This window comes from Gossypium arboreum, chromosome 9 (assembly GCF_025698485.1).
Source record: "Gossypium arboreum isolate Shixiya-1 chromosome 9, ASM2569848v2, whole genome shotgun sequence".
NCBI lineage: Eukaryota > Viridiplantae > Streptophyta > Magnoliopsida > Malvales > Malvaceae > Gossypium > Gossypium arboreum.
The window spans coordinates 85,438,403-85,461,703 of NC_069078.1; the positions used below are offsets into that span (position 1 = coordinate 85,438,403).

Below are 23,301 nucleotides of genomic sequence, written 5' to 3' on the forward strand. Positions count from 1 at the left end.
AGATGGCTATATAAAAAATTTAATAAATAAAAATTATATAAAATTACTAAATATAAAAATAATATAATATAAATATTTTTAAAAAATTAAAAATAATATAAACAGGCCTAAAATAAATTTGGGTTAATCTTTTATAAATATGAACAAATTTAAACAAAATTTTAAACCACATCAAATTTAACAAAACATAAAATATATTAAATTATATTTAGACCTAACCTCAACCCAGGCCAGCGCCCCCACAAGCACCCTTCTATATATATTAAAGAAAAGCCCCACGTCCTAAAGAAACAATGAACTTGGTTATACTCTATCACCGTCATTATAACTTCAATTCAGAATATATAGTTACTATTTACACTACCCCTATATATATTAAGAGTAAAAAAAAAGAAGAAGATGGATATGAATGTATATAGTTTGGGTTTCCTCCAAAGAGTAATTTGTTATCAATATAATATATTATTTAATTTTAAATTATTCATCAAATTATAATTTTATTTTTACACATAATCTAGATCATTCTCTTCTTATTAAGATATTTTCCTTAAAATTTAATTACAAACTAGAAAAAAAAGATTTGCATTAACCCTATGAACAAATTAAGTAGATAAAATAATGAACAAGTTTTCCTTAAATAGGTATGTATTTACTTGTCCAAACTAAAATCAATGTGAACCTTCAATCCTTTTAAATTCAACACAATTAGGTATACGATATAATGAAATTTTTTTACGAATAATCCTCTGAGGCAAATGAGTCTCTAGATTACTCCATCACATTGAATTTCTTTAAAGATTATTTTTTTTTATATTTTAAATTTAATAAAGTTTTTGGATTAGAAAATGTGAACACGTTAAGCATAGTATTATGATGATCAATTTCTGGGTTCAATGTTCACCGACTTTCACCAATGATTATTGCTATAAATAATACAATTTAACTGTGGGGGATTCCTCTTTATTTGGCTTTTTAATCACTTTTCTTAACTCGCTGCCGACTTTGGTATTGGAATGCTAAAACCCTTTTAACTACTTTTCTTTTCTTGTTTAATTCTTTATTTTTCATTTTTAAATAAAAAAAATTTATATTTAATGTATTAATAATATATAATAAACTTATAAATAGACTCATATTGATTAATTGATATTATTAGATTTATGAACTTTATGATTCATCATGTGAAAAATGTAAAATAAAATATACATAATAACAATAATACATGTATATGTTATATACCTTTTAATTTTGTTAATTTGATTCTTATTTTTTTGGTAAGTCTACAACAATTATTTCTCTATAATAACTTCTTATTATAAGTGTATAACAATCATCTCTTTATAATAAATATCTTAACACAAATAAAACTGTTATTAAAAAATATTATTAGAATGTTCACTTTTTAAAACTAACTTTTCTTTTTCTTAATTCGAAATTTTGAATATATAAAAATATAAAACGGCATATGTTTGTTTACGAGTCTCAGCTCATTTGGAAATTACGTGGAGGAGTGACTCGTTTCATTTGGAAACTATATAATTCATAATTTTATATGTATTAATAATGCTCAACCGGGTTATAAGTAGAGATGACAAAAAAGAAAACCCAAATCCAACATACGACCCAATCCATTAGAATCGGATTTTTTTTTTTTTTTGAAAAATCGAGTTCAAGTTGAATCAAGATTGAATTTGAGTAAATCTACCGTGCCCAGCCCTAAGATATTTAAAGGGCCCTTGACGGATCTTAAGTCACAAACATATATATTTAAAGTTTTAAAAAAAAAAAAAAAAGCTTATATCACAACAAAATTCATTCCAACAAAAATGTCACCTAAATCAGGTCCGAGTGTTCGCTATGCTTGCAATTGGAGTCTGATTCTTACCTTCCTGCAACTTCTCCATAATCGGGTTGCATCTTCAACATTTATCGGAACAACAAACTCGTGCAAAATCGTTTAAGTTACAAATACAGTACTTAAAGTGTCAAAAATTTTGCATTCTTTCAACGAGATTCAAGATCCATTTATCAAAGCATGCAATTGTTGTCGGAATGAGGAAATGTCTTCTGCTTTGACAGCCATAACAATCCCTGTTAGCTGGTAATTTTTTAGCTGCAAAAAAGATCGACCGTTGGAAGATAATTATAGTTATTGATCAAAAACAAGAATACAAAGGTAATTATACCCCATTGGTCTGAAAAAGAACGGTAAAGACAAGTTAGTGAACTATCAAAATTTTAGATCTCAAAAACAGAATTCAGAGATGAACTAAAATGGATCGATGATGATAAATTTGATGTTGAGTTCTACTAACCTCATGAGTTGCAACCTGTTGAGTTTGCAATGGAAAAAGGAAGGACCACATGCTCAGCTGAAATGTGTTTTAAAAGGAAATCATTAAAATGTAAAAACGAAAACAAACCAATAGACACGTAAAACATATGGCATTACACATTACATGGATCAAAGAATCAATACCTTATGCAAAATCTCATCTTCAGGCTTAATATATAAGAAAGCCTCATCTTTGTCAGTGCTTGAAGACCTTTTCTGATTTGCATTCTTCTGCTGTAGATTCAGCTTGAAAGTCAGGGAAAGAATAATCAAAATATGCTCATATGAAAAGTAAAAGCAGCACAAGAAAGATCTTATACCTTGTAAAATTTGCTTACTACTAAGTAAAATTTGAACCGGAAGGAATTACGCAACTCCTCTGTGGGCTTCAAAAAGTGAAACAATAACATATATATATATATATATAAGTTTACTATCAATGATAAGTGCTTTTGGTAAAAAAAGAAGATAATACTTTTTATTAAGTATAACACATTACTCAAAATCTAACCTCATCTTCGGTAGCCCATGAAATTTCATCAAAGAGTGCATCATAAAGAGGCGGCAAGAGTTCAGGAGGAAGATTCACTACACATTGGGAAACCAAGAGACCCACTTTCTGTGCTTCATCTCCCAAAAGTGATCTCAAGTTTCCTATTTTATCTTTCTCATGGCATATGTTAAGAAGGAACTCCTTGAGCTCTGTAATACATTTGTGATCCTAGCGAACAACAACATTCACAACATTTTAGCTACACCATTTGGTATATAAGGGTTTCGCATGTTGACACAAGAAATAGCACCTCAACAGATAAACTTTATTGAAGAACCCACAGTTCGAGAAGGAATAAAAGATATTTAGCCTTTAGGTAGGCATCAACCACCAGTACAACAAGAAAGATTCATTTAAAAGTTTTGTTTGTTTGTGTTACCTAGACTCAGGTGTGAGTGTTGGATTACGAGAAGGATAAAAAATGGGTATGTTCAAATTTTTTCAAGATTTCCATGCATTTGAAATGTACTTAGAAGATCATATTCTCATACCTATATCCAAATATGCCTCAGATGCAGTCACTTTAAGAAAAATGAAAAGAAAGACCCAACATAGTTGTCTACTACCTGATCTATCACATCGGATGATATTGGTCATTTAACTTGGTCCATTATTCTCTTTATGGGATTTTAACTAAGATTCTATACAATCAAGTACAAGGTGACTATTTAATCTATTCCAACAATGGCAAAACCAGGATGGTGCAATATTTAGCAGATCAATGGTATGGATTACCTTTTAGTATATCAATTTCAACTTAGGGTCAGTAAATTAATCTTGCCAATAGGAAACAGTTCAACAAAGAACACTTAACAGCCATTCAGATCAAAAGAATAACTTTCTTACCTTGTATCTCCCCAAGTTAAGGGCAGTAATTATAGAAAAAACTCCATTGTCTTCATCATCCTCTAATTTAACGACAGTTCCAACGGTGGTTTGTCCCAATATCAAGTCCACAAAACCGCTCAAATCCCATTGCTTGTTATCAAGGTAGGATTGCAGCAATGTTTTCACACCATGAAAATCATCTGGTTTTGGGTCAAAGAATGCAAAATCTGCTTGGACAACTCCCTTTTAAAGATAGAAGGAGAAAGAAAAGGGAAAAATTAACTAAAAACCTTTAGATATATTTCATAGTATAATCAACGTTACCTGTAATTAAGTACTTACATCAAATTCTTCATCCTCAGATGACTCGGAGTGTCTGCCTATGATTTTTAACTTCTCCTTAAATTCATCACCTACAGTTTAGGCCAGAAAATAATAAGAATGCGAAAATAAAATATACCAGTAAAAGTCAAGCAGATAACAGCAACAGAAAAGCAATTATTTATCACTTTAAGCACACACACAAAATAAAGAAAAAAACAAACCAGCAGATTGCTGCACCGCATTGTGCATGTAATGTTTAACCAGGTAAGCAGTAGCAACTCGAGCAACAGAACGAGCAAATGGTGAGAAAGTTAAAGGCCGAACTGGTAACAATCTATGATGCCTAGCTGGTTTCCGCGGCATCTTCGTTAATCAGCTGAAAAGTTGGCAGCAAATCAAGGGTTAGTAGTGTGTATACACACACATATACATATATAGGTTTTGCAGAAAAGGTGCCGGATCAAAGACCTTAAATCCCTAGCCTAATAAAATAACTTATTCTATGATTACATATTTTTTTTGTACTTTCTTTTTTCAGATTTTACTAATGCATTAACAATTTATCATTTAGAGAACAAAGTATCTTACTTTACTCAATTTAAAGTTTGCATAAAACATTTTAGAAAAAAAAAAAAACTACAATTTTAAACATCAGATACTAATATTCAAAAATTAATTACACATTCAAACAGCACTAAGCTAAGTAAAGGAAAAAAGGACCGTAGCTTTCGTCGTCGTTGTTTGTTTTTCAGAGGAGATTCTAGCGAACGGCGCCGCCGTAGCAAAAGCGAACGAATAAAGAGATACAGCCGAGGAAGCGGCGACGAGAGTGATGGTTTTAATTGAAGTATGAATTTTAACAGAGTTTTAAGGGTGCCCTTAAAAATTTTAACTGAAAATGGGCGGAGTAGAAGAGGAAGAAAGGAAAGTTTGAAATGGGTAGATCAATGGTTTAGGAGATAATTTTATTCGGGCCATTGTTAAAATTTTGGGCCTTCTTTTCCGTTTTTGTTTTATTTTGTTTTTGGACTTTGTGGTTTTACTTTTGATTTACTTTAATAAAGCCGAATCCGATTATTAGTTAAAAAAATTACACTTTAATTCCTTCAATTAAAAAAATTATAAATTTTCCTCCAATTCAAAAATTATAAATTTCTAACAAAGTTTAGACGTGAGGATGAGTAAATTTACAATTTAATCATTTAATTATTAATAATTTTATAATTTGATCACTTAATTATTAATAAAATTGTAATTTGATCACGCTTAGCAAAACTTAATATTTTTAATTGAAGCAATTAAATAAAAGCTGCTATTAAGATTTTTCTTTTGAGATTTGCTATTAACTTATGTGTGAGTATTTGGTATATTTATAATATTTTTTTATTTCATAAGTATTTTTATAAAATTGACATGTGTATCTATAAGGCACTGGTAGCATACCAAATAATTTTCTTTTAAATTATTTATATAAATAGGTTAAAATGTGTCATAAATCTCTGTACTCTTCATAAATTTGAAATTTAGTCCCTTTAATTTTCATGTTTCAAATTTTAGGTTTAGTTCTTAATATTGATACTTTTTTTGTTGAAATTGTTGGTTTAACATTTTGAAATAATAAAATACTCACTTGGTACTCATGTAACTAAAAATGACTTTATAATGAACCTAAATTTAACAGTATAGTTTTAATAGTGTTAACAATTTTATTTGAATTTTGAAATTTAAATTTTGAAAAGTAGAGAAATTAAATTCCTAGAAATAAAAATACATGGACTAAAGACATGTGAACCATTTTTTACAATGTTAACTTTTACCCATAAACTATTAAATTGGAGTTAAAACGTGATTAAGCGTGCTCAAATTACATCCTTGTTATTGTTGCAATAGCAACAATATTAATCGAGCTAAAACTCAATCAGCCAATACATGTAAACTTATATTAAAATAAACATAAATAGGACCTCTATATATGGAGATTATTTTATTGAACAAATAATAGAACTTAGAAGTATTCATGTGTCGACCTAGCCCAGTCTAAATTCAATTTCAAAAAATTTTTCAAGTCTAAGCTTAGTTGGCTCAGCTTATCAAATAGGCCAATAACATAGTTTTAAAAATAATAAATAAATATTTTTATTTAAAGTTAATTATAAAAATATATAAATATTAATGTAAAATTATTTTTATGTATTTTTTTAATTTTAAATAATGAATCGGGTCAAGTCAAAAACTTATATTCAAATTGAATTGTCTGACCCATGAAATTTGGAATCGTGTCAACTTAAAAACCTATATTCAATCCTATATTCTAAATCAGAACTTATATTAGAATAAAATTTGGATAAATAATCTACGTATAATTTCCAAAAAGATACCCAACTTTGAATTTCAATTTTTTAACGATCAATCCTTCTCGTGGAATTAGACAACGAGATCATCTCTCTCCCTACTTGTTTATCTTATGTATGGAATTTCTTCATCTCCAAATTCTTCATGCAATTGATCAAAAAGAATGGCAATTGATACGAGCGTCGAGGAGCGGCCTAAGCTTCTCCAATTCGATCCACAAGCTGAATGCCGTACCTTCCAGAGAGGGGGATCTGCCATTAAACTGTTCAAAACCTTTATTGAAGAAAGAGCTCTTAGTCTACCCGAAGGAAAGTCAAGAGGTCTAATTCCAATCGAGGTTGCCTTAAAAGCATGAAATTCAGTCAGCCTTGACATTAAGGTAAGGGTAAGTATATCGTGGAGAATGTCTTTTTTATTAGAGTTGGAGACGAAAATCTTTTCTTTGATGCGCAGAAGACGGGGTGAGCTAGACTAATGGCATGGGAAGGGAACTTCCTTTCCTCGAGAAAGCAGGTTCCAAAAATTTCAAAATTCTATTTACGAGGGAATCTGGTTAGTGTATTAAATTTCAAAAATCTAAAATAGTTTTCTTTCCCAATTGTTTGCCATGTATAAAGGCTCTGATAGTCAATTTCTTAGGAATCCAAGAATCCTCGGACATTGGAAAATATCTGGGATTTTCAATCCTTATTTTAACTTCACTGTGGATAAGATCCAAAACAAATTGAAAGCCTAGAAGGCAAACCTCCTTTCCCTAGTTGGTAGGTTGGTTCTTCTGCAATATACTATGGCCTCTATTCCCAAATACTTTTTACAGATCAGGATACTCCCGACTAGCATTTTTAGTCTACTAGATAAACTTAACAGAGTATTTTTGTGGGGTAGTCAATAAGGGTAAGAAAAATCTATTCCGTTAATTGGAAGGGTATATCTCGTCCCAAAGCCCTGGGTGGTTTAAGTATTCCGGTTGCCAAATTTAAAAATCAAGCTCTTATTATGAAATTGAGATGGATACTCATATATGAGAAGGATAGTATTTGGGTTAAGTTGCTCATGGCAAAATATGTCCAAGATCCTAGGAATTCTTTATCAGCTTTAAATGTTTCACTGACCTGAAAATCTCTCCGGAGTATTAGTTCACTCCTAACTTTTGGATTCAGATGTGTGATAAAGGATGGTCATTCTGTGAACTTTTGGATGGATAACTGGTCAGGCATAGGACCTTTGAAAAATTTGCTTTAGGGACCATTCTTAAGAGAAGAGGAACTCGTGATTTTTAAACAAGTGTGGGATAAGCTAGGGGTGTGCAAAATTCGGTTAAAACCGAAAAAATTTGGTTAACGGATTGAATTCGGTTAATCATTCGGTTAACCGAATTAATTCAGTCGGGGGTTGGTTAATAATTTTTTGAGTTTTCGGTTAACGGTTAATTCGGTTCGAAACCGGTCGATTAACTGAATTTTTTCAGTTTAACCGAAAAAATTAATAAATAAAATTATAATATATAAATAGCCTACTATTCACTCAAACCCAATCCAACATAGAGCTAAATACCCAATCTAATATATATTGACCCAAGTACCCAGCCCAACCCAATTACCCAACCCAATAATAAAAATTACAAATAATTTAATAAATAAAAATAAAAATAAAAATCTAAAACTAAAATAAAAATAAAAAACATATAATTTTATAAAAATAATTCGGTAATTCGGGTAATTTTGTTAATTCTATTAATTCGATTAATTCGGTTAATTTTATTCTTATTTTAACCAAAAATTAAAAAACATATAATTTTCAGTTAATTCGGTTAACCGACCTAATTAACCGAAAAATTTTCGGTTCGGTTAATTTTTTTGAAAAAATTTCAGTTCGATTAATAGTTAAAAATTTTGAAAAGTCGATTAATTCAGTTCATATTATTTTGAGTCGGTTAATCGATTAAACACCCATTAAGTGAGAAGATTAAAGGCCTTCATGTCCCTCTTTGAATTTACCCCAAGTTTTGATTGGTATTATCAAGTACCCTCAATCTGACTTTGCCCAATGGTCTGACCCCTTATGATGGGGTGCACTAGTGATGGGAACTTTTCTTTGGCTAGTGCTTATGATCTTCTTGGTATTGATACCAGAACCCTCAATTCTAATGTCCTTTGGAAGTCAATATAGAAAGCCAAACTCCCCCGATTAAATATTTTTTTTTAAAATGTGGGCATTGCACTATTCGAACGAGGACCTTTCTTAGAAGTAGACATTTTTTGTTGGAGGAACTTTGTCCGTGGTACTTTATAGTCCTTGAAAAGATCTCCCACATTCTTCAATATTGTGTTGTCTAATTCAATTCATTATAAATTGAGACCTTAGCCCTCTTGAATAAATTGGCTTACTGTTAACCTGTTCTCTAAGTCTAAGGAATGAGCTTTTCTCCTAACCACCTTCGGCATGCAGTGTTCGCATTTGCTATTTAGGAATTTTGGTTAACTCGAACCCAAGAAAAGGGAAATTTGTTTCTTATTCTTCTGTGATTCATCGTGTTCCTCTCCCTACCATAACTCCAGTCTCTTGGGAACCTCATGATACGAATGAATTCTCAAACTTAATACAGATGGGTCTGGGAAAAGCAGACTAACTATGGGCACTCGCCGGCTTCACTTGATAACTAATCTAAAATATAATTATTTTAAATTTTATAGCAATAATTAGTAGTTAATCAATTAATAGAGTAAACATCCGTCCAACCCCTGATGCGACTGCTCAGAAGCCAAGACTAAAAAAAGTTCATGTTTTATAATTTTTAAAAGGTTCAAAAATAATTTTAACCTTTAAAAGTCACGAGGCCAAAAAGGTCTAAAAATTTTTTTTACCAATTTTTAAGGACTTGAAATATATTTTCTCTTTAAGCTCATTTTATTGTTTTGCTTTGCTTGGAGACTGATAATAGTCCAAAAATATCAAAAACGCCCTGAATGTTATCATACTTGCACCCAACACCAGTGCCATACTTACAAGTAACATTTGTTGATTATTATACTACATCGATTTAATAAACATATTAAAACCATCATACATAATATGAAGATTAAAGACAAATACTTAAAAAAGCATCATATATAACATAAGATACAAAAGTAGATTGTGTAGTTTTATTACAGTGCTTGGCTTGTAACTGTTGCAGAGAACGAAAGGTGCATTACTGCTAAAAAGATTACTATATTAAAGCTGTGATGATGCAAATGAAGGATCAGTACGGTTGCAATGGAGCTCCCTGAGTTTGGTGATCAGCCCTTTCCCACCACCATTGGCCAATGGATGAATGCCATGTGTCGGACCCTCCATGTCAGCTCGCTTCGCCCTTTCTTTCTCAAATGATACCCCAAATCGCTTCTCTACATCTGCATCATTATTATTTCCCTTTCAATAGTTTGTATTTAACTGGAGGTCCGGAACTAGACTGATGGGTTCGGTGTACTTACCTCGAGCAAGTTCATCATAAAGCTGACCATCTCTTGTGAGAGTCATCATCAATTGAGGTAACCCAAGAGGGAGATTATCACCTTTATCGACTTGCCAAAAATGGATGGTCTTCCCATAAGTCTTGCAAACTTTGTCCAGATCTTGCCTCTCGATCGGCCCTGGAACTCGCGGCATAAACAACACCCCACTCTTCACTTCGTACAAATGTGAATGCCAAAGCGGCTTCTCTTCGTCCGGCAACGTCAAAAACAAATTCTCCGATATGATGTACTCCAATCCGATGAGCTTTGCATCGGCTTCTGGGGTGTCATATATGAGACATTGTCGCATTTCTTCGTTTTGATGTGCGCAGAAATGGTGCGCTTCGACTTGACGGGTCATGTCGTAGCCATAGAAATGAAATCTACAAAAAAAATTTAGAATTTTAACTATTTCTTTCTGGACTAGTACTCAGATCAGTCAGACCAACGGATCTGATCGAGTTTAACAAACATTGGTGATTACTAGCCGGAATTAGCAACCTTTTTTTATGCATCAACGTCGCTAAAACGCTGTTCTGTTCTTTTAGCTACATTTTATATCGTAATGTAACATCGCAAAAGCGTAATTAAATGCAGATTTTGTTGTAACGATAACAATGTGATATCAACTTAAAAAAACATTGAAACATAACAGGAAATGAAGATTAGAAGGGGGAATTACGCGCAGAGGTGTTGATGGATTTGTTTGATAGGGCGGAAGCTTTGGATGGCGCCGGTGGCAGTCTCGACGAGGGAAGTGGTGGTTTGGGTGGGCTCGCCTGGAACTTGAGGGTGATACATGGTTTTTTGGTTGGCTAATTAGCGGTTTGGGATTTAAGGATCGGCGGAGGGTTTTAAGCTGCCGTGATCGAAGCTTGAGAGTGTTGATGGTGCATGCAGAGTTACGCGTGGAAAGGGATACCATAGACGTGGCAGTGAACATCGCTTCTATTGACAGCTATAATCTACATATACACCCTCAACCCCCATCAACTCAATTTAATTTTTCACTGAACTCAATTTTTTCTAGGCATCGTTTATTTAGGTAAAACATTTTTCATTACCATGAGAGTAAAGAATCATCGCATCATAATTGATGATTGACTATCTCATTAGTTGAGAAGATCGTGGTAATGTATTGACGTCTTTTTTTGTTCGAGACCCGGTTCAAGTAAAACAACTTCTTTTCTCCCTCATAAAATTTAAGTTTACTAGCCTTACGACCTTCGTTTGGTATGGGATTAAAGTTCTCAATCACTTTCTCTGTTCAATGTAACTAGGTATGGGACTTTGTTGTTCTGTCTTTAAGAGAGTTTTGTTCAGTTTTATTTCTACTTTTTTTTTTAAATGAAATGGATTTTCAATAAAAAACAAAATCTTAAATGGTTAATATTAAATATTTTCTTATTTTTATTTATACCTAATTATTAATATATATTATGTGATTAAATTGGTATAATCTATCAATCAATTCAGTTGGTAATTTATAAAATAACAAAGGTGTAATTTCAAATTGACCCTTAATATTTATAATTTTGAGATTTTGATTTTTCTCTTTTAAGCACTTTAACCCTCAATATTACTTAAAAATTTGATAAGTGGCAAAAACAATGGACATTTAGAATATAAAATAATTATATCCTAAATTTCAAATGAAATAGCAATAAACTGTATTAAAATATTAAATTTAATAACAGGGTCTTTTATCTATGGAAAAGATTGATGTCATTTCATCTGTATTTTTTAATAATTTTATATTACATCAGCATAAATTTTATTATTTTTATCTTAATAAAAACTAAATTAAAATTAAAATTTTAAAATTATTAATATAATATAAAATTATTCAAAATAATAATATCTCTATTTCATAAAATTATTTCTCCCATTAATCTTAATTAAGTACTTAAAAGAAGTCTATAATTAAGAGACTAGAAGGTCTAGTTACATTTATTTCAACCATTTCAACTTATTGATGTATATCAACATGTGGTAGAATAAATATCAGAAGTAGATATATCAAATTAGATTTGATATTAAATATATACATCAAAATACACAAATAATTAAGAATAAATACTTGAAAAAAAACAAAGATGTTATTTATATCCAATACATCACACAAATATCAAAATTACAACAACATAAACATGAGGGACAATGGTAGATTCTGTTCTTTGATCACATCAGTTTCACCTCGTAATTGCTGTTAAGAAAGGTATACTCAAAAGATACGATGATTCAAACGAAGACCCGGGGAACTGAATCAGCAGGCTTACAATCCACCTCCCTGAGTTTAGGGATCAGCCCTTTCCCACCTCCATTTGCCAATGGATGAATCCCATGTGTTGGACCCGTCAACTCAGCTCTCTTCACCCTCTCTTTCTCAAATGATACCCCAAATCGCTTCTCCACATCTGCCATTCATTTATTCATTCAGATACCCCAAATCCAAATCATAAAAAAAAAAAACACACTTCGATTATTACCTCGACCAAGTTCTTCATCGAGCTGACCATCTCTAGTGAGAGCCATCATCAATTGAGGTAACCCAAGAGGGAGATTATCACCTTTATCGACTTGCCAAAAATGGATGGTCTTCCCATAAGTCTTGCAAACTTTGTCCAGACCATGCCTCTCGATTGGCCCCGGAACTCGCGGCATAAACAACACCCCACTCTTCACTTCGTACAAATGCGAATGCCAAAGCGGCTTCTCTTCGTCCGGCAACGTCAAAAACAAATTCTCCGATATCATATACTCCAATCCGATGAGCTTTGCATCGGCTTCGGGGGTGTCATATATGAGACATTGTCGCATTTCTTCGTTTTGATGTGCGCAGAAATGGTGCGCTTCGACTTGACGGGTCATGTCGTAGCCATAGAAATGAAATCTACAACAACAACAAATGATTTAACTTTTAAAAAAACATTGAAACGGAATAGGGAAGGAAGATTAATACGCACGCGCAGAGATGTTCATGGATTTGTTTGATGGGGCGGAAGCCTTGGATGGCACCGGTGGCGGTCTCGACGAGGGAAGTGGTGGTTTCAGTGGGCTCGCCTGGAACTTGCGCATGATTCGACATCGCTTTGTGGTTGCTTAGTAACTGGTTTAGAGAGATTAAGGCTCCATGGAGGGTTTTAAGCTGCCATGATAGGGAGCTTGCGTTGGCATGCAGAGCTACGCGTGGGAGGGGAATACAATAGACGTGGCAACCAACACAGCTTCTCATGACAGCTATTATATCTTCTATACTAGTATTATAAAAAAAGAATCACATAATGCTGACACCTGTACTTGAAAACATAAAACCAGGCTGAGGATGAAGACGAGGATGAAAATCAAAGGTGATTATATTTTATATTGCACTGCATGTTGTGAGAATTGAGCTCTTCTCTGTCTCTTCTCTGTCTTCAACTTATACTTCAATAAGCTATATGCATATAACGATTGTCAAGTTCTTGCTTCAGTCTAATGAATTACTGTTTCTTTTTTGATGTATTGACGTCGATGATCCCAGAGAGAAACCCAAAGAACAGAATATGCATGAACTTCAATTTCAAGCTTTTACCGCAGGTCATTCTCCTTTTTATCTGTTTGTGAATCAACACAACCCTGTGGCTGTCATTGTATTTTCAGGTAAGCTAAAGCAGACGAAGGTAAAAATTGAGACAAGTATGACCACCAAAAGAGGAGCAGCAAGATGAGAAGTCCAATTCTGCTTAATATCATTCACATATTTCCACCTTAGTTTGAAAATTTCTACTTTTTTTCTATAAAAAAAGGATCGAGCTTGTCCGTCTAATTAGCTTCTTTTATGCTGCAGGTTAGTTTTAAATGTCATAAGACGAGAAAACTTATTATATATATATATATATATATTATTTTATTATTATAGGTAGATATAAAATAAAAATAATCAGTAAAAATTTAAATTTAAAACTAAAATATGAGTAAAAACGCTTTTAAAAATTATAAAACATTTTAAAAATAAATAAATAATAATAATTTTTCCACATCAAGTCATGTAAATGACTAAAATTATTAATTAAAATTAATCTATAATTAAATTATATATTTAAGCATACTAAATAAATAATATTCCCACTAAGCACTGTGATAAGAACTTAGGGATGGAAATATTATACTACAAGTAATAAGAGCGAGCATTCAATAGAATTAAGTGAAAAATTTTTTGAGTTGATGAGTCATATACTCATATTTTATCATCCTAGCTTGATTTAATTTTTTTTTCGAATTGAGTCAAGTCGAATCAAGCGAAATTATTTGAGTTAACTTGAAAAATTAAACATGTCAAATTAAAATCTTGTTACAGTATAACTAATTACATGTTAGAGCACATAAATTTGAAACTATATATATTTGAAACCTTTTCAAAGCAAAATAAAAAAAAAGATACTTTAGTATCATAAACTTGAATAATTAATTAATTTATTTAGATCCCAAAATTATTATTTTAAAAAATTTAAAATTTTAACTGTAACATCCTGATTTTGTGCTTAGTCAGAACATTGGTTTAGGGACCACAAATCCGATGAGGAAAATTTCATTTTTATTATATTTTTATGGTCTACGATTTCACGAAATGATTTCGTGAAAAATTCGTTCGAAAATTTCGACGTTTGGGCACTCAATTTAGTAAAAAGGACTAAATTGTAAAAAGTAAAAAAGTTGAGTTCTACATGTTAGAGGTATCAAATTGTTATGAAATTTTAAATGGGAGGTCCTTAAATGATAATTAAACCATTGTATAACTTGTTGGACAAAAATGGCCTTGATTGGGTAAAATTTGAAAGAATAGTAAAAAGGGCATTTTGGTCATTTAGGGGTAAAATGAATTAAAAGAGAAATTTTAAACCCCAAATGTGTCCCTTTCTTCTTGCTACAGCAGAATGTACCAAGAGCAGTCATGGTTAGGGTTTGGCCAAGCTTCCAACCTTAATAATCAAGGAAATCGAGATTTGAGCTTAAATCGAGAAAATACAAGGTTATGGACTAGAATGGTAAATTTCCATTTCTGGATCCGAGGTAAGTTTGTACATAAATAATTTATCGTTTCTTTTTATTTTATTATATTTTGTTATCATATAAAATGTGGTTGCCTATAGAATGATTATTTGTTGTAAATTGCAAATTGAAAAAGGACTATGAATAAATTGTAACATGTTGGAAAGTGAGGAATTTCCCGGTTGAGCCTTCGAAATAGAAACGATAGGAATGATCTATTATGAGGTCACGTGTATACTACTAAGTGCAGGCGACTATGTGTACTAGATAATTGGTCGCATGTGTAGTACTAAGTGCAGGCTACTATGCGTCCCAGATAGCTTTGGCTACAAGTGTGAAAATATGTGCAGGCAACTGAGTATCAGTTATTATTCCGAAGAGTTCAACAGGAAAATCGATTAAGTAAAAATACATGTGAACATGATTACATGATGAATAAGTGCAGGTATATGTTTAAGAAAATTTTGAGTAATATGCTCGATATTTGAGTGAACTTCGATAAGACAAAATGGATTAAGTGAAATTATGTAAGAGTAAATTTTAATAGTAAAATAGTGTTGGACAGCAGCAGTTATGTGAATTTGAAAATTCACTAAAAATTGTGTAGGTTGAATTAAATTTCAAATAAATTATGGAATTAAAGCTTAATGAGTCTATTTTCATATAAAGGTAATAGTGGAGCAAAAGAGTTGTATATTATGTGATATTCTAATTTTTGTGAGACAGTGTCAGAATGAATTCGAGATCCCCTGTTCTGACTTGGAAAAATTTTTAAAATTTGTAGAAAAATAATTATGGGTTATAATTTATATTCTTAGAATCTTTGATGAGAATAATTTTAATAGAAAAAAACAGGAACATTATCGGAGTCTCGTACTATGAGATAAATAAATTTTAGTGAAGAAAGGTCGAAGCTGTCAAACAGCGAAACAGAGGAGACTTTGAATAATAAACTGTACTTATTGGCTAGACCAAATATTCTGAAAATTTTATGGTGGAAAGATATATGAGTCTAATTTTTGGGAAAATTTACAGATCTTAATTTGGAGTTCCGTAACTCCAGATATAAATGATTTAGTGACTGTGACTCAAGAAAGCAGCTCAACCAGAACATGTGTAAATGTACAATTGGGTTAGTTTTACTATGGAAAGCATGTTAGTAAATTGCTTATTATTATTTCATGTGAGCTTGCTAAGCGTAAAGCTTACCCCCTCCTTTCTATTTCTTTTAATATTGTCAGGTTAGCTCAGGGTTGGAGATCGTATAAACACATATGCTAGAATTATCAAGTAAGTGGCATGTATAGGGACCTAGTTTTATAACATGTGTTATCATAATTTGGCCAAATATATTGGTCTTTAGTGAGCTAATGATTCTGACTTATAAATCTAGCTATTTATGTTATGTTTGATATTGGTGATGTGCATATGCTTGTTTGCCATGCATGGTTTGTAACAGCCTAATTTTCAGTGGTGTCGGAACAGTGATTCGAGATCACTAAATCCGACAAATGAGTAGGAAATATTATTAATTTAGTGAGAATAAGTTAAATGTGAAGTTAGGAAAAATTTTGAAATAGTGAAATGTACAAAAAATATATATATTAAAATAATTAGAATTGAAAACGAGGTATCGAGACCTCGGGAATTTTAAATCGAGCTATAAATATTTTTATAAATATTTATGGAGTGTTAATAAGTTAATATTAAAGTTTTGTCAAGAAATTTTAAAGTTCTGATAGCTAATTGAACAAAAAGGACTAAATTGTATCAAATGCAAAATTGTGGGAAATGATTAAATAGCTTAAATGATAAAAGAAAGAGGGTTTAAAAGGAAAATAGACCCAAGGTCTATTTGGGCTGGACGGCAAGAGCATGAAATCACCAAGAAAATAAGGGCAAAATTGGAAAATTGCAAAATTTACTTAATAAAGCTAGGACTAAAGTGGAATTATCTAGATTTCTCTTTATTTTTCTGCATCCTCATCAGAAAAAACACCATGGAAGAGTTCCCTTAAGCTGGTTTTTCATATTTTTACCGCAAGTAAGTTCAATTCTTGATTATTTCTTGAAATTTTTGTGTTTTTGTGACTTTTACAACTAGGTCCATTTGTTGAATTCATTAGTTCTTGATTCTATGAAAGAAATTGAAAGTTTCTATGAATATGTTATGGAATTATATGTTGATTTGATATAGAATTAGAGCTTTAAATTGTTTATATGCTGATTTTATTGAAAGAATTGAATAGAAAGTGAATGTTTGGGACCTAAATTGTAAAAGAGTTTGAAGTTAGAGTTTTATGTGGAAATTCTGAATTTCAATAGTTATGAAATAACTTATAATGTCTATTAAAAGTATTAATTGAGAAAATTATTTTAATTGAGGGGTTAATTAAGTAAGGACTGAATTGTATGAACTGTGAAATTTGGGCAAAATGAAAATCAACATTTTGCACTAAAACAGTTTTGGACAGCAGCAATAGTCTAACTTTGAAAAATCTCCAAAAATTGTAGAAATATAATTAGAGGATGAATGAAATATGAAATTAAATCTTATTGAGTCTAGTTTCTTATAGAAGAAAAGGTGTAAGAAATGGAATTGTAAATCATGAGATATAATAAGTTTTGTGAGACAATGTCAGAATGATTTCGGGTTCCCCTGTTCTGACTTTGGAAAATCATAAAAAATTGGAGAAAAATAATTAAGGGATTAAATTTATATTTTTAAAATCCTTAAAGAGTCTATTTTCAATAGAAATAAGCGGGAACATCATCCGAATCTCGTACGATGAGATAATTAATTCTTAGTGAAGAAGGGTAGGAACTGTCAGACAGCAGAACAGGGGCAACTTTAAAGAATAAACTGTACTTATTGGCTAAACCAAAAATTCTGAAAATTTTATGGTAATAAGATAAGTAAGTCTAGTTTCATGGAAAATTAGCGGATCTTAATTTCGAGTTCTGTAGCTTAAGATATAAATAATTTAGTGACTATGACGCAAATGGACAGTTTTGAATATACATAAGTAAATAGTGAAATTATTGATAATGTTACTTGTTGCATGTTATATAAATTAAGGATGTGGAATGGAGAGGAGGAGGAGGAAAATATGTATGAATATTCAGCTAGCATGGCTAATTTGTATGTTTTAGGCTCATGGACTAAATTGAATAAAAGTAAAATTTTATGGGCAATTTTGTAAAAAAAATATTAAAAATGACCAATTTGCATGAAATGGATTATTTTATTATTTAAATTACAAAATTGAATGAAATTATTAATTTAGCTCAAGATCAGAGAAAAACATGTTTTAAGGATTAAATTGAAAAGTGTTGAAATTATGAAAAATTCTGACATTTTATAGAATTCATAGGTTGTTATCAATTTGTGTGAGAATAACGGCTGGAAATAAAGATTAAATTGCAATAATTTTATTTTATTTTAACCTAAGGATGAAATCGTCATTAATTAAAAGTTTAGGGGTAAAATGATAATTTTATTTAGAGCATTAGTTGAATGTATTATTACATGAAATAAATGAAAACGACGATCAAATTTCTTTATAAAGATCCGGATGACTTGAATACGAGACTTGAACGTGGAAAAGAAAAGATATCGGATTAATGAAATATCTGATAAATGAATCGGTAACTCGGTAATGCTCCGTAACTCTATTCCGGTGATGGATTCGGGTTAGGGGCGTTACATGGTTGGTAATATGTTATGTGTTGTTGTGAATGTTTAAGTCCGTTAACACCTCAAACCCTATTCCGACGTTGGATACGGGTGAGGGGTGTTACATTAACTTTCTTTATATATTCTTTAATTTTTTTTAAAAAATTATAATTTAAAAATATATAAATTTTATAAATTTTATAAATATTTTGAATTTTAAAATTATTTTGAATTTTCTAAGTTTATTTTGAAATTATTTTGTATTTTTTGCTAAGAGGGAGAATAATTTGCTCATTTTCAAAATTAGAAGGAACAAAAGGCGTATTTATACCAATCTATTATTCGAATTATTTGAGTTATTTGAATTGTAAAGTTCAATTCGACTCGAACTCAAAATTTAAATTTTTTAAAATTTTTTCGAATCGAATCGAGTTTTGCTCACCCTTACGAGTAAAAATAAAATCCCTTATCGTTTGCGAATGGACTTGATATAAAACATTGATTTAATCTATACTTATTATTTATAAAGTCATTATGACCCATTAATCCGATTTTTATTTTGAGGTTATTTATATCTTTTTATATTTTGATAAATCTAGAAAAAAATATTTTCAAATCTCATGATTTTCTCTTTAACTTTACCATTTCAACTAAGTTGGTTTGCATAATTTTTTAGGTATAATGACTTATTTGACCTTTCAACTTTAAAAAAAATTATTTTAGCTCCCATTTTTTTGCCTCTTTTAGCCTTTAAACTTACATTGTTTGAGTTGGTCAAATCACTGCCATGTGAATGTCATGTTAGAAATTAATTAATTTAAAAATTAATTAATTGATGAAACGGCAATCACGTGTATGCCACGTCGGTAAAGTTTATAGATATTAATTTATCCTTCCATTTTGAGTTGATTTAATAAACAACGTAAGTTTAAGAACTAAAAGAGGCAAAAAATTAAATAAATGACTAAAATAGTTTTTTATAAAGTTGAAGAGTAAAATAAGTTATTATGCCAATTTTTTTAAACTTTATTACACCCATAATCCATACTCTAGTGATAGGTTAAGACTATGGGTAAAGCGATAATTTTATTTGAAGGGTGAAAATTAAATTATAAATTTTAGAAAGAGTTAAGATGTAATTTCATCATTGTAAGAATGTAAAATTTTATAAATTTTCAATAGATTAAATTATAAAATTTTCATTTTGTAAAGTCATAATTAAAATTTAAAATTTAGGAAGGGTCAAAATATAATTTTATTATTAAATTAATTTATAGCTTTACAATTTCGAAATTAAATAAATAAGTAATTTTTGTTAAACCTTTGGGACTAGGTTCAATCCAAATCATTTGATGTTATTCAAGTCTTATCATATACATGAGTATTATCTAAATTTATTCTAATTTAAATTTGAATATATACATATATTTTTGTAATTTCAATTTTATTATATCTATAATTTGCGTTGTAAGTTTTGATATATTTGATATATACGACTATACTTATATTTTATTTAAATTTAATTATAAAATATACAAACTTTTCTCTTTCGCAATTTATTTTTAGTATTTTTTTTAACCGTTCTCTTAGTGATTTTTCTAGAAAACAAGATCCCCTAGATACTACTAAGTAAAGGATATTCATAAATAAAACTCGTTCTACTTTACTTGAAAGAAGTAGCAGTGTCAATAGTCTGCTATGCTTTCTCTACAAGCGATGTTAATAGTTGCAGTTTTAGTATTTTTTTTTAACGTGGGTTTAAATGGGCGGTGTATTTAATTACGGTTAGTGTAAAAATAGAGATGAATGTGAGATTAAATACTGTAACAATATTAAGCATGAGACAAAAAGTAAGCTAAACGTACTACACCGTATCTTACCGCCCTTCTAAACTCACATTTAATTATTTTTGTTAATTTTTTTTCCAAAAAAGTAGAGAGGAAATTAGGGCCGTTTACAGACTGATTTTGTGCATCTTCATTACAAAAGAATTTTCTGAGAAATTTTAACATTGCCATCATGGTTAGCCCAAATTCATTATTGGCACAATTTAACAGTGATAAAGCTAAAATGAAATCATCAAAAGTTGATCAAGATGGTGCACTCTATTACAAATTTAACCGTAGTTATGGTGTATATCTTTTATTGTTTGCACTTAACTCTTCAATACGTTGAGTAAAATATGCCCAAAATTCAAATTTTGTCTCCTCAGTGAAGATGGATAACTATAATAAAAGGTTGTAGATTATAGGTAAAAATGAATAAATTTATACTCGTGTAATACTAATGCTGTTTTTCTTTAGAGAAAACAAACATAACTTAGTAGGTAGTGCCGGTGGAAAGCAACTTCTTATTGAAATGCAAAATGTTTTTAAAGAGACAAAAGACTAAAAACAAAAAGCTTTGATTGAGAAAAACAATAAAATAAAATTTGTCGTAAAGAATAAGAAAGTAGTGGGTGGGTTTCTATATGGTTAAATTTTGTTATTAATCCTTGTATTTTGTGAAAGTTATAAATTTAATCTTTGTATTTTGATTTGAATAATTTTATTAATCCAAATCGTAAGATTTTAGTTTTACCGGAAGATAACTGTTAAATTTATTAAATTTTGTTATTTTCAAAATTTGACAAACTAACCATATTAATTGTATATGTAATGCTATGTTAGCTTGATATTTCAACATATCATTCACTAAAAATTTAATTAATGGATTAATGACGGTCATTTGTGTCGAGAATAAAATTTTAAAATTTGAAAAGTATTGGAGAATATAGACCAAATCTACAACTGTACACATAGTACACGACTAATAATTGAAATTAATCAAATAAACTTAACTACTACTGTTTGAGTCAGAATTGAAATTTTAAAATTTTAAAAATATAATGACTAATTTCGATCAAATTAAAGTACCAAGAACAAATCCACAACTTCCACGAAATATATGGACTAATAGAAGAATATACATATATATTTATACTATATGATATGGCTAGTGTTTTTTTTTTCATTTCTTTTCGTATGAGTATAGCATTGTGATTCCTGATCTTTGTTTTCTATTAGTATTTTTTTAATTTCAAATTTTGTAAAAACTACTAGAAAATATTTAACACCCCTTCATTATATCCTCAACTACCTATAACTTGATTTCTTTTTGTCATTTCTTGAATTAAATTAATATTTACTTTAGGACACCAAACTATCACCCTGGTTTTACCTAACAAGAAGGGCAATGACTTCACTTTGTATGTCATTTTCATTTGATGGCCTACTCAAAATCATTTATTATTTGAATTGTGATTATTAAAGCACATGCATCCCAATTTATTGGTTTTTTAGATTTCATGTCTATCATTTTTAATAATGTCATTTTTCGAGATTTAAATATGTATTTTATCATTAGAAACGTAACGTGCCTTATTATTATATTGCACTTAATATTTATTGGTTTGAGATACATTTTTTAACTTTTTGTCTCAAACAGGGGCAGAACCAAAAGGGTTGGTAGGGGTCCGGTTTCTCTAAAATGGATAAATTTTCATTTAAGTTCCTTTATAATTTATAAAATTTTAATTTTGTAATAGTAAAATTATACTTTGGCCCCTCTTTAAAATGAAAAAAGTTGATTTAATCCTTTAAATAATTTAAAGATATAGACTATTAAAATTATGAAATTACATTTTACGATCATAAAAATATATAAATTTAATAGTTCAAACATTTTTTATTAAAAGAAAGAATTTAATTAATTTTTGAAAGTTGAGGATTAAACTGATAAAATAAATAACATTGTGAAGCTAAATTTGGTTCAAATATAATTTACTAAATACATTTTATGTCTATATTAATTAAATTAGATTAGTGATACTTATATAGTAGGTAATAAGAAAATAATATTAAAATAAAAGCAAAGATTTCAACCCTTGCTTTAAGAATTATGAAATTTTCAACTTAGCTATTCATTTTCTTTTTCAGATTATAAAAAAAAACATTTTCAAATTATTGATTTTTAATCATAATAAAAAACAAAATACGTTATAATAAAATTTGTTGATTTTAAAATTTGTAAATTTTTAACTACGTTGATATTTAAATAACTTGTGATGCTAATTGGTTTAAATGTTTTATAAATACTATAAATATTTGATAACTTATTCAAAGTTGTATTGAGTATCCGAGATTTATTTTGTATTTAATTTAATTTTAGTTTATAAATATAATGATTTAATGAATTTAAACATTTTAATGATTTCAGGTATTTAACAAAATATATTTAAATAATAATTTCTAATAATAGTCAAATTAAAATATCATATAAATTTTAAATTTTAAATTAAAAATACCCCATATTTTCTAATCCTAATAGAATGCAAAATATATTCGGAAATAACAAAATACAAAACAATGCAAGAATTTAAAAATAATAGTAAAACTAAAGAAAATAAAATGACGATTTACATTTACTTTACCACTATATAGAGTAGGTAAGGCATTAGGTAGTGAAGGTTGACCTTCAGAAAGGTTTTGATTTTCTGTACTGAACACCACGTGTTCCCACTTTTCCAACTCTAAATTTTATAATGGGTTAAATCACAATTTGAGGTTTGAACTTGACAATTATTTTTATATTGGGGCTTGAATTATTTTTGTTCAAGTTAGGCATTGAACTTTGCAATTATTCTTACAATAGGACTTGAACTTTAAGG

General features: G+C 29.8%; 3 protein-coding genes across 6 annotated transcripts; all 3 read right to left on the reverse strand.

Annotated features, from left to right (window-relative positions):
* Positions 1 to 1,795: 1,795 nt before the first annotated feature.
* On the reverse strand, positions 1,796 to 5,032 carry LOC108456946 (protein BCCIP homolog). Of its 4 annotated transcripts, none has more exons than XM_017755711.2 (9): positions 4,767 to 5,032; positions 4,262 to 4,416; positions 4,059 to 4,129; positions 3,735 to 3,959; positions 2,847 to 3,056; positions 2,656 to 2,721; positions 2,480 to 2,581; positions 2,316 to 2,372; positions 1,796 to 2,113 (listed from the first exon to the last, which is right to left on the reverse strand). In XM_017755711.2, the coding sequence occupies exons 2-9, from the start codon at positions 4,401 to 4,403 to the stop codon at positions 2,015 to 2,017; spliced, it is 972 nt and encodes a 323-aa protein (XP_017611200.1). In that variant the 5' UTR covers positions 4,404 to 4,416; positions 4,767 to 5,032; the 3' UTR covers positions 1,796 to 2,014. The 4 variants fall into 4 exon arrangements, with proteins under 4 accessions (XP_017611200.1, XP_017611202.1, XP_017611201.1 ...); XM_017755713.2 differs by having other exon boundaries at positions 2,480 to 2,566; positions 4,761 to 5,032; XM_017755712.2 differs by having other exon boundaries at positions 2,480 to 2,569; positions 4,761 to 5,032.
* A 4,374-nt stretch (positions 5,033 to 9,406) lies between these two features.
* On the reverse strand, positions 9,407 to 10,755 carry LOC108456949 (oil body-associated protein 1A-like). Its single transcript, XM_017755716.2, has 3 exons — positions 10,569 to 10,755; positions 9,866 to 10,269; positions 9,407 to 9,784 (listed from the first exon to the last, which is right to left on the reverse strand). Exons 1-3 carry the CDS (start codon positions 10,685 to 10,687, stop codon positions 9,606 to 9,608), a joined length of 702 nt encoding a protein of 233 aa, XP_017611205.1. The 5' UTR covers positions 10,688 to 10,755; the 3' UTR covers positions 9,407 to 9,605.
* Positions 10,756 to 11,903: 1,148 nt separating this feature from the next.
* LOC108456948 (oil body-associated protein 1A-like) lies at positions 11,904 to 13,121 on the reverse strand. Its single transcript, XM_017755714.2, has 3 exons — positions 12,853 to 13,121; positions 12,376 to 12,779; positions 11,904 to 12,303 (listed from the first exon to the last, which is right to left on the reverse strand). Exons 1-3 carry the CDS (start codon positions 13,119 to 13,121, stop codon positions 12,128 to 12,130), a joined length of 849 nt encoding a protein of 282 aa, XP_017611203.2. The 3' UTR covers positions 11,904 to 12,127.
* Between the last annotated feature and the right edge of the window lie 10,180 nt (positions 13,122 to 23,301).